Source organism: Passer montanus, unplaced genomic scaffold (genome assembly GCF_014805655.1).
Source record: "Passer montanus isolate IOZ18808 unplaced genomic scaffold, ASM1480565v1 scaffold19, whole genome shotgun sequence".
In the NCBI taxonomy this organism is placed as follows: domain Eukaryota; kingdom Metazoa; phylum Chordata; class Aves; order Passeriformes; family Passeridae; genus Passer; species Passer montanus.
The window spans coordinates 3,065,716-3,077,894 of NW_024366480.1; the positions used below are offsets into that span (position 1 = coordinate 3,065,716).

The following is a 12,179-nucleotide window of genomic DNA, read 5'->3' on the forward strand; positions in this document are numbered from 1 at the left end:
ATAAAATGTGAAGATACAAGGGAGTCAAAATGACCTGCCCACCTCGGAGTCACTCTTTCTACCACTGTTGTAACAAGGAAGAGAGTTAACTATGTATGTTCTTCCTCACTGTTCAGCTTCTTCAGGCCATTAAGCAGTGCAGATGAAAACAAGAGGAATATAAACCAGGCAGTAACTAAGGAGTAACAGTCTTTCTCAATCCTCTTCATCCTTACATAGTCTATAATCACAACAGGCGAATTCTCTTTTTCCTTTCCCAAAGAGGAAATACGCTTGATACTATCTATGTTAAACATGAAAAGTTAAATCACCTAAATTATCAAAATATGCTTGCTAGAAATATGCTGAACACTCCTGCCCTGAGAAATAAGACATCCCCACTAAGCAAATTTAATTGGTCTGTCAAAGAGTTTTCTCCTGTTAAAGGTTGGGAAAAGGAGGATATGCTGCAATATTTGTGTTTATAGGATACGTCTCCAAACCTTATCAACATAATTTTTTTTTTTAAATACAGTCAGGCATTTTTGATGATTGTTTTGCATTTTATCAAAAGCTAAACAATGTTCAGCCCTCAACTTCATCCAAGGTAGAAGTAACCATGCCTCACAGAAGGGAGTGCCGGGCAGTGCACTTGAAAGAACAAACTTAATTTCCAAGCTAACAAGAAAATTCTGGTAGAAATTTTTTTTTTTCAAATTACCAATAACCACAGCCCTAGAAGAGTTAAATTTGCACCCTGTCAGCTCTGTGCAGACACATACACACTCTGTAGGGCGTCAGAAGATCCCTGCCCATCTGGCTGGGGTTGGCTCTTTCACTCAATGAGGAACTGCTTTTAGGTAAACACTGCAGCAAGAGCAAGTGCTGGTAGAAGAAGATTGGGGCAGTTTATGTGGTTTAAGAGAACACAATTTCATTAAAACTAGGTACTGAAATTTATTTTTTGCATTGTTTAATCTGTAGAGAATATAATAATTTAAAGAAGAATTTTGCTAAAAGAAACACCTAGTAGAACATACACATTTCAGTACTTTATACATTGCCTTACTTTCACAGAAAGAGATGTTTTGCTGTGGTTTTTTAGTTACATGTGATAGAAACAGATTTTAAATGCTGAAATCAGGATGCCACAAGATGAATTGCAACTTGGTATTTTGCATGCAGCTCAGTCTAGCAAAGAAAAAAAAACATTTTTAACATACCTCTGTTTAAAACTGGATTTGTTAAATGTCTATGTACTTAGTTGTTTGCAAATTAAGACCTAGGAGATAGGCTTTTCATATTGGAGAATCATGGGTGTTGGCCTTTCTGTTTTAAAGAATAGACTCAAATAATATAACTCTGATTAAATAAAACAAATGTTTTACACTTCTCTGTGGAAGGCTGATTTTTTATTTTGAAAATGACTATGTTAGAGCTGTAAATAAGAGAGTTTATTTCAGTTATTCTAAACTTCCTGTAGCAGAAGGATACACATCAAGAAAATGTCTTGAATGGCTTTGATTTAAATATATAGTCTAAAACCTACATGTTTTACTACTATATATATATTTAGGCTATATATTTAAATATAAGCTAAAAGGGAATTTCTGTTCCTGAGTTTTTGCAGAATGGCACCTACTTACTGATAAAAACACGTAATGGAAGCAGTATGTTCTGCCTTGTTAGCTGCATCCAGCATGGAACTTTTTCCAGGTGCTTCATTTCATCATCTCAGTCTCAGCCCACCCCTTGCTGTGGACAGCAGTGGTGTGTTCACTCTCCCAGCACCGAAGTCTCAAGGAGTGCAATAATGGACTTTCACCGGCCAAGTACCCCTTGCTGTGGTGTATTCACTCTCCCAGCACCGAAAGTCTCAAGGAGTGCAATAATGGACTTTCACCGGCCAAGGCACAGAAATCCCGCAGCTGCCATCTAGTGTTGGGCTCGAGGAGGGCACAAAGGCTGCGGGACAGCTGGGAAGGCAGGGAGCAGCAAGAAGGGATAACCAATGTGGTTATGAAAGGCTGAACACAGCTCAGGTTCAAAACAATTGAAATCAGATGATTTACAGTGAACTTGAACGAAATCTCCTACAAATCGGTGAAATAGATCCCTACCAAATAATTACACCTGAACAAAGCTGTAACAGAGAAATCTAAATAGGAATTAAACTTGATTTAAAAATTTAAATATAACTCAAATTACATTATTTTAAATTATTATTAATTGACAAAATGCCTAAATATAAATTAGGAATTAAACCTGAATTAAAAGTTTAAATATAACTCAAATTACATTATTTTAAATTATTAATTGACAAAATGAAAGAACACCTGCTTTGTGTTTCCTAGAAAATCATTGCCATATTAGTTAGTACCAACTCCTTCCTAACACATCTGACCATGTTTTTTCTTAGGTGGGATTGCTTATGGAGTCAGAGGTATAGAGCATAGGTTGCCTTATTAGTACAGCTAAGAAGACAGAACAAGAACAGGAGCAAAAACTAATCACAGTTTATGTATAGGAAGTTTATTTAGAGATAAATCAGGCATTTTTCAAAGGCTGTTTGGAAGTTTGGTGTTTGAAATAACAAAGGCACTATCTTGCTTCTAATAAAAATAATTATCTCCCAGAGAAAGCAAGGTAATACTATAAAAATCCTTATATCTGCACATATTTGCTGTGACAACCTCATTAGGAATCTTTTTGCTATAATGGTACAACTTACAAGCTCAGTGAAAAGAAGGAATGGCTGTTTCACATCAAAGCTAGGACTGGTAAGTAGGGCTGACTGCTCTCACAGTGTCCATTTCTACTTGGCAGAAGATCAGTACAGAGGGATGGGATAAGTTACTAGCATCACCAGTTGGATTTCTCAATATTGCTTAATCACTGCATCAAACTGATGCTTCTGACCTTAATGGCAGAGGACAAAATTACAAGAACTATGATGATGGTAGCTGAAAGCTTCCTGTCCTGGAAAATTTGATCTTTAGCTATCAGGATGTAGATAAGCCTATTCTTTTGGTTCAAATTTGTTATTGGATAAGCAAGCTGGAGACTTTTTTTGTGATGGAGTATCAAACCACAATCAGGAAAAGAAAAGTTTGTTCCCATAAATAGACAAGCACATTTTTGCAGTTGCAATTGTATTTTATTCTCATTTAACATTTTTTAATTTTTATTGTTTTTTAAAATCAAAACAATCAAAGTTGAATTGCTATGAAAAAGATCACGAGAAAGGTTACATGTAGATATTAATTTTCATCTGATGTATAAAGGTACCACTTCAGAAAATCATAATTTTCTTCTTTCTGAAATTAATATTAACTTTGTTAAGCAGTTGCTTACATATGAAAAAATCTGAGTCCCAACAGTAATCTATTATGTAAAGAAAGAGGTTTAGAAAATTCAGAAGCAAATACAGTAAAATTCCTCAGAAGTGAAGATGTATGCTAAGCAATTCAAGTGCTCTGCTTTCTCATTTCTGTAATTTTCTTCTGATTTTAATTTTTTTACTAAAAACCTACTATTACAAATCAGTATAGTTTTCCATGTCCAGATCAGCCATAGTGTAACTCTAATACATTCACCCAGGTATGTACCCTAATACCTGGACATCCAGTCACTTCCACAAAGGGCAGGGTCTGTCCTGCAACGTGGCTCAGCTGATTTTAGCAGGACTCAGGCACTTTTCAGGGTTGGCCAGCAGAGAACTCACTGTAAGTCCTGAAAGAAGCACCTTTCCTCAGTAAGTTTACTGATTTCAACTGTGTGTAACTGCTGTAAGTCAGCTGTAGCAATCAGATATAAGGGAGAAGTATCAACTAAATCTACAACTGTCATTGTAAGATATCCAGTCTCCACTTATAGTCATGCTGAAGCATCTTGGAGAGGTCCCTTAATAGCAATAGCTTCAATCTCAACTCTGGCCCCCTGTGACAAAACAATGAAGAAACATATTAGGAATTTAATCTATCTATTTTATCAAGCAATTGGATGAACAACACAACTTCATAAAAAACAGTGACATTTGAGAGAGATTATATTTCTGACAGTTGTATTACTGATTTAGCAATGTTCAGTAATATTGTAAATTCAATTTATGCTTACTCAAGTATCATAACCCCTTATTTCTAAAGTTTTATCTCTTCCACCATGAAGAAATATGTATCTCTTATTCAGATCTCTGACAATGTGTGGGAATAACAATGGTATACTTAGAAAAGAAACTAATTAAGAGTCTTTATTAAAATAATTGCAATCAAAGCTCTTTCAGAATCAGAAAAGCTGTCAGAATGCTTCAGTAGTAAGGTATTCCAGAACATTTTGGGTTTTTTTGTAGATAGAAAAGTCACACTTACTCTGGGCAAAGCAGCAACTTGATAGGCTGCTCTGGCTGGGAAGTTTGCCTTGAAAACTGTAATTTAAACAGAAACACTCAGCAATCACTAACCTTGGCTTGATAAAAAGTTCAAAGTAATCTGTATAGAATGAAATCACTGGAACAGTTTCAGGTTCAAGGCTACAAGAGTTCTATGCCAGCTATCATTTTCCCCTTGTTTTTTTTTGCTTTGGTGACTGACTGCTCTCAATCTCAGCAAGCCAGCACTCACCCCCAAGCAGTGATATACAAGCCAGTGATAACTTGCATTCTGCTGACACTGCAGGGCCTTAACACCAACTTGGCTGAAAAAGGATGATGAAATCAGGATGGTGATCATCCAGTTTCAAACACCAGGGAGTGGGAGACGGCTTTTTCACAGAAAGAGCAGGAGAGAGAAACAGGCCCCTGGCAAGAGTCATGAGCAAAGATCCCAGATTCACATAAAGTCACCAGGAGTCCAACCTTACTCCTGTCAAAGGAAAAGAGAGGAAAAATAGACCCTTGATTTATTCCTCCATGCCCATTTAGACCTGACAACCACAGATATTAGAACAGGGGTAAGGCATGGGGAAGGGTAGTGGTAAAGATATAAGAGCTGAATTTATGGAATATTAGAATATTTCAGGTTGGAAGGAACCTTTAAAGATCACATAGTCCAATTCACCACCATGCCATGGCCAGGAACATCTTTCACTATATCAGACTGGTAAAAGTCCCATTCAACCTGACTGAACACTTCCAAGACATTTGCACATTGAAGTCAAAGTTTTACTAGTGACAATTATCACAAAACTGTTAATAATGGAAATGTTTGGGTCCTGAATTGAGATAATAACTCACAATGACAGAACAGCAGCAACTGTTTTCTCAAACTCCAGGCTGGAAGCAACAAGTAACCAAGCCTGCAGCTGGTCTGGTTTTACCCTGCTCAAGCACACACACCCCCCAGTACATTTTGACAACTAGGAGACTGTGTTACTTGCTTAGCAATGAGACTTCATTCAAGACCAGATGTTGCTATCTAATTAAAAACCATAGTTCTATCAATAAGGAGATCATGCAAATTGTCCCAAATTATTCTGCACATATCTTGTTGGAATCACCTATTTCAGTCTATTCACTTTTGTTGACCAAGCATTGTTCTCTTTTTTTCTTCAAGGGAAGCAGCATGGCTCATCCCTGTATAAAGAGCTCTGTCTCATAACAATGGCTCTCAAATTGTTCAAAGGTATAGACTTAAAAGAAATGGAGATATAAAATCTGAAATTCAGCATTTGAAGGCTGCTACAGTAGAATTATAGCCAGGACAGCAGAACAGCAAGCAAGGTAAGAGGCAAAGAAGATCAGCCTGCAGGGATAGCAGGAGCTGATCTTCACAGAACAGTGAGTTAGTTAGTGGAAAGGTAGAATAAAAAGCCACACGAAATTAGGCTCTGCTTGATCTGATACTTGAAAATGAAATTTGAAAACACATTTCTACAGGAATTTCAAAGAATATGGAACTACATCATCTGAGTCATTAGAACACTTTTGACTACCATGACTACCATAATTTGTTCCACAAGCCATAATAGTAAAACACAAGTAAAATATCTACTTACATTGTTTGTAAACATCGTTAATATCATTGTAGTCCTTCATGTCTGCCATCAAAACTGTAGTCTTCACAACTAGAAATTATGTAAGTGCAGTTATTTTAGACCTCTGACTTGCATAAAAAGAAAAACTTCAGTTCATTTCTTACTTTTATTTCATACATCTCTCTCAAGTATTCTAAACATTTTGAAAAGTTTTGCAGTTATTAACCATTAGAGCTGCAACCTAAGGAACCATGTAAAAAAATCTGAGCACCTAGTATGCAATAAAACTTTAAGGAATTAAGCCATTCCTGACTAGATCTGAAAAAGCCAAATTCTCCCAAGAGGCACTGAACTGATAAGCAGATCAATTAAAATAGCTGTTGTAAGCAAGCTGCTGGCAATAACTTACATATAATATCTGCTGCCAGAAAAAAAAAAGTTCATGGAAGGTCTGAAAATCTACTCTGTTCTAGAACTTTTTCCCAGGACTGCCTAACCCAGCATTAATCCTGGTGTGGCTTCACCAGTAGAATCCTCCACCCAAAAAGTATTGAGAGTGTCTAGAATACTGACAGCACAGATACAAACCTGCTTTCACTAGAGCAAAGCCTAGGATGCTTAAAATGTCTGTAGTCACTGCAACATTGTCTGTACCTGAGCTTCCTCAGTTGGAATTCAAATATCAGTACCATTGCCAGAAATTTTTGGTGAAAGACAGTGTTCCATTGATACCATTGCAAAGACTTCCATGTAGATTAATTTCTTTTATTTTTTAACCTAAATTCACAATTTCTTTTGTTTCTTTCAGCTGTTGGTAACAATTGAATGTTCAGCAAACAGCTTTTTTTTTTTAAGATCACTTGATTTTTTAATATTTTAATTCAGGTAAAAACAACCACCTGTTTGCCAGAGTGACAGCTGCACTTACCATTGCCATAGTCACAGTCTGCAGCTTTCAGGATTTCTCCCATGTTTTTGAGAGCCTAAAGAAAAATGAAACAAAAATCTTTTAGCTATCAGCTGGGTTATATTTATGTAACTATGTAACTATAACTTGTGACTTGGCCAAATCCATGTTTTACTGTTCAACCAGAAAAACCTCTGCTGTCAAAAAATGACTGACTTAAATAAAAATTAATAAGAGGGAGCATCTAATAAATGTTAAACCACCCATTCATTAGATGTAAATGCATGATACAGCTCCATCTCATCCTATTATCTCACCCCAGCTCTTTGCTGCTGGGGGAGTAAAACTTTCCCTGACTCAAATCAGGGTTTTTATTGGGGTGTGAACCTTTGCTTCAAACAGATTCTTTCATACTTTCCTATGTGAAACAGATTTCTAGCCCGACTTCCAAGTTTTCCAAGTTGTTGGAAAAATGACAGCATTAGTTAAAATGGAATTACTTCCATTTTCCCCATCTGGAGGATGTGACATGCTCTCTAGTCTCCTCAATTTCTCACAATTCCACCTTTAATTAGACACATGCCAACTCCATGACAAGCTCATTGCTGGAGCACTTCTTACCTGCTTGGCCTCCTCCTTTGCCCCTCCAGAGACAAGCTGCCCAGTGGAAGGCTCCAGCCCTATCTGCCCTGCAATGTACATCGTCCTGTCCACCAGCACGGCCTGGCTGAAAGCACAAGTGCCATTTTAGGTTTCCCCATGAAAACATTCCAAATTTCAAATCCAAAAGCACATTTCATAAATTTCTACAAACTTTATACAGCATCAGGAAGAAGACTGAGGTTATGCTCATGCAAGTCTGTACATGCAGTTATACATCAATCTGCTTATGCTTTTGAAGAGCTGGGATTACACCATCCAAGCTCTGCCCTTGAGGAGATAAACCCTGTTTCTTGCAAAGGCACAAGGCATGAATGCAGCAACACAGCACTAAACTGAGCTACAGGTTCCACACAGCAAATAACACAGAGGGAAGGCAGAGTAAATAAAAACATTTTTGCACCTGCCCAGATAAATTTTCCATCCCAGTTTGAGAAGCAGACAATACCTTTCCACTACATTTCAGCTGCAGAGCAAGGAAGGAAAAAAGAAAAAAAGAAAAGCCAAAAGAGATTTAACATTTTTCTTCTTAAACAGGCACTAAGATAATGAGTTACAGCGTGAGGTGAGATCCTGCACCCTGGTTCTCTGGCAGTATTCCTCCAGAGTAATGAATTTGGCCAGTCAGCAAAATGCCTTGATCACTCCATCCCCAGAACAATCACTCTCTTCTCACCAAATAACCTGAGTGACTTCTTTGCTGGGTTAATTCAGAGGAATGCAAAATTCAAGCTATTTGCAAAACGTTTATATAAAAATGTCAAGTGTGCTTTTGCTGAAATTGATTTGGCAATTATTAGTGTCTCTACTACAATGATGTTAAAAGTTGAAAACAAAGATTTAACTCTAGCAAACTTTATACAAGAGACACAATTTAATTATCTTCAAGCAATAATTAAAAATATTTTGCAAAGAAGTTATAGAAAGATTCTTTTGGAATTGCTTATTGTGTGTCAACACCATTTTTCATATCTCTTCTCATTCCACAAGAAAATGCATTGTTTTGACCATTCAACAACTCTCTCAAGCTACACAAACTAGAGTTAGGCACCTCCCTGAAGTATCTCGAACAGGAGGTTTGCTTCCCTTTGATGTTGATGGAAAAAGAGGAACATATTCAGAGAATATCTTCAGTGCATCTCTCAGCTGAGATTTGCTCAGTTGGGTTGTCTTAATCCATTCACCTCACAGGGGACCAACCTAATCTAGGGACTCAGTCAAATGATCAGTTTGAACAATGCCACCATTGCCATCTCTCCTTTTACACCTGGCATTTCATAAGGGGGAAAAATAGCCAGTAACTTTGTCAGATACAGTAAACTGTCTTACACAGGGATTATTTTTTCTGTCATCAACTAACAAAACTGGAGTAAATCACAAAAGTACTCCATACAAAGAAGAGAAACCAGTGAACAGTTTTTTTAGCTGACACAGTCTTGTGGATAGAAATGTGTGCATGTAGACAAAGCTTGTTTAATTTTCTTTCCTACCATGCCTGCTGTGGAGGGAGGCCCTCAGAGCACAAACTTCTGTTTGTGTATGAAGCACAGAGAACTGCACAACAAGAAAAAATGGGCTCTCCACTAAAAGAGATTGTCTTGTCCTGCTTATCACACAGCAAATGACAGTGAAATGTTTATCTCAGCACAGACCTTCTGAGAGTCCTAAATCATGAATAACTTGGGAAAGAACAAGCTGAAGCCTCCTGACACCTCTGCCAGATCAACATCTGCAGCAGCCTTACTGGGTCTGCTCAGCTTCCTCCTCTTGGTGTGCTCACCAATGGAATCCTGCATTCCCTGAGACCAGGAACAATGTACCAGCCAAGGAGTACACCTGCACTGCACTCAAATGCACGAGTGCAGCCGAGGGGAACTTCAACTCCACAGCCCCCAGTCATTCTTTAACTGCAGATGCACCTCACAGCCAGGGCCAGTCATAGCTACTCATTAATCAGCAGGGATGTGAATGTGTGTCTGAAGTCATTCAGGTTTCAGAGTGCCTGAATGCATAACTGGGCAGACACTGTGACCATAGAACAACGTTGTGTGTCAGAGAGATGGTGTTAGGAACCATGCTCTTTGTTAATTAGATCTTCTTTACACAGATGATTGTGGATTGATGGAAGAACAGTATCCTTTAAAAGGTTAGTAACATTAATGAGATATATAGACCCACACACAGATATGTGTCTTTTTATATATCTACCTACCTATCTCAAGGTACTGGCAAATGGATGCAGTAAAGGAAACAGAAAAATACAGTAAAAATAGGTCACCAAAAAGCATATTGAAGGGCTGCAGCAGAACATGAATGCAGCTCATTCATCCCAATCCTTCATTACATGAAACCCTCATTGCTGTGTAACCAAGCCCAGACCTCACAGCAGAGATGTGGAGTTATTTCTTGTGCAACTTCTGCTCTCTGGACTTTGACAAGTTTACTAAAATCTGATAAACTGAGTTAGTGATAAACTTATTGATGTTAGACCCGTAATACATTTAACAGGCTGCACAATAAGCAGTATTTCACCAAAACCTGCCAATAAGCACAACATTTTGGAGTTGAAGCCATGTTGAAGGCTGGGACGTGGTGTGTGCATTGTTGCCTTCCCGTGTCTTAGATGTTCTGATGCCAAGCAATGCCAGGCCCCTGGCTGCAATCCACCAACAGTTAGTGGTGTGTGCATTGTTGCCTTCCTGTGTCTTAGATGTTCTCCTGATGCCAAGCAATGCCAGGCCCCTGGCTGCAATCCACCAACAGTTATTGTTTACAGAAGTTAACCTTCATGTCATGTCTCTCTGCTTCTACACTTTGTATTTTTCCATCTTTATAAGGCCTATAAGAAACACAGTTTGAAGCTTAGAGAGCTCAGGACACAAAGTAACAGAGACAAAAATGTACCTGGAAGGCACAAAGATGCTATTGTGAACACAAAGCCTGAATATAGAATTAAAAATTCCTAGAAAATATCCTGGCAAAAATCCTTTAGGACTTTAGCTATGAGAATCTACTATACTGACTGAACATTTTTTCATATCCAAATTGCAAAGAGAAACCTTTCTCCAATTAAAACTGGGATTTTTCTTGATTTTAAGTATATGCAAAACTGCTACAGCAACATACTTGTGAAAATGTTGAACATCTTACATATTTTTCCAGCTGTTAAGCTTTCAGACTGAAAAACATTTATAACTATTCAAAATAAGAAAGAATTTTCAATTCCCAGGCATTGAATTCTGCATCTTATCCTGGATTGGGCTCAGCCTTCGTTCTGCATCACCTGCATAGTCAGCATCTCCAGCTTCCCTGCACAACATGCTTGTCTGTAGCCAAGCACCTTTCTCTGGAGAACAATCATTCTTCTTCCTTGTTTGTTTTTTGGGTTTTTTTTTTTCATTCAGTCCTTACCACTAATTCCAGAATTATTTTCCCAAACTAGCTTTTTGAACTATACCCCTCCCCCATCTGGCTGCATTTTCCGTGGCACCACAGCCCCACTGGTGCTTTGGGACTCCAGGTGTCCCTGGGGGTCACTGGGGCAGGGGGTACCAGGACTGGCCCCTGCTCAGGGGTCCTGCTCTCCCCTCAGCCCCAGGTCTGCCTGACAGAACCCCAGGACCTGCCAAAACCTGCCAGCAAAACCTGCTCTTGTGCCTCCCAAGAGACTTCCCGCTCCCAAAACCACAGAATTGTGAGGGTTGGAAGGGTCCCCTGGAGATCATCCAGTCCCACCCCCCTGCCAAGGCAGGGTCACCTGGAGCAGGTTACACAGAACACATCCAGCTGTCTCCAGAGAGGGACACTCTGCAGCCTCCCTGGGCAGCCTGTTCCAGTGCTCTGCCACTCTCAATATAAAGGTTACACAGAACACATCCAGCTGGGTTTGGAATGTCTCCAGAGAGGGACACTCTGCAGCCTCCCTGGGCAGCCTGTTCCAGTGCTCTGCCACTCTCAATATAAAGAAATTCTTCCTCATGTTGAACTAAAACTTGTTCTGTTCCAGTTTATGGCTGCTGCTCCTTGTCCTGCCAATGGGCACCACTGAAAAGAGTCTGGCACCATCCCCTTGGTATAGGTGTTGATGAGATCCCCCCTCAGTCTTCTCCAGACTAAACAGGCCCAGCCCCCCCAGTCTCTCCTCAGATGCTCCAGATCCCCATCACCTTTGTGCCCCTCTGCTGACCCTCTCCATTATCCCCTTGTCTTTCTCGTGCTGAGGAGCCCAGAACTGGACACAGCTCTCAGATGTGACCTCACTAAGGCCAGAGGGGCAGGACCACCTCCCTTGTCCTGCTGGCACTGCTCCACATGCACCCCACAAAGCACTGGCTGCAAGGGCTCTGCCGGCTCATGGCCAACTTGTTACGCGCCAAGACTCTCAGATCTTTCTCATCTAAGGCATTACCTGTAGGGACCCAGTGCAGGGGCCTTAGTAGTGCTGATTATTTTCTTCACGAGCGAGGCCATGGCAGGAGCCGCTGCCGAAGCTGCCGAAGCTGCAGAAACTTGAGGGGCCGCTCCTCCTGCCCTCCCTCCCTAAGCGCACTGCCAGAGCACGCCCCGCCCACCACCGCCCGCGGGGGCCTCTGGGAAATGTAGTCCCTCGGTGCTGTGCTCGGGCAGTGCGCATGCGTGGTGCCGGGGCGTGGGTGCCCACGTG

General features: G+C 39.9%; 1 protein-coding gene across 1 annotated transcript; it reads right to left on the reverse strand.

The window, feature by feature from the left end:
- Positions 1-3,114: 3,114 nt before the first annotated feature.
- Positions 3,115-12,004, reverse strand: RIDA (reactive intermediate imine deaminase A homolog). Its single transcript, XM_039706341.1, has 6 exons — positions 11,925-12,004; positions 7,478-7,583; positions 6,878-6,932; positions 5,971-6,039; positions 4,347-4,402; positions 3,115-3,918 (listed from the first exon to the last, which is right to left on the reverse strand). Exons 1-6 carry the CDS (start codon positions 11,984-11,986, stop codon positions 3,856-3,858), a joined length of 411 nt encoding a protein of 136 aa, XP_039562275.1. The 5' UTR covers positions 11,987-12,004; the 3' UTR covers positions 3,115-3,855.
- Between the last annotated feature and the right edge of the window lie 175 nt (positions 12,005-12,179).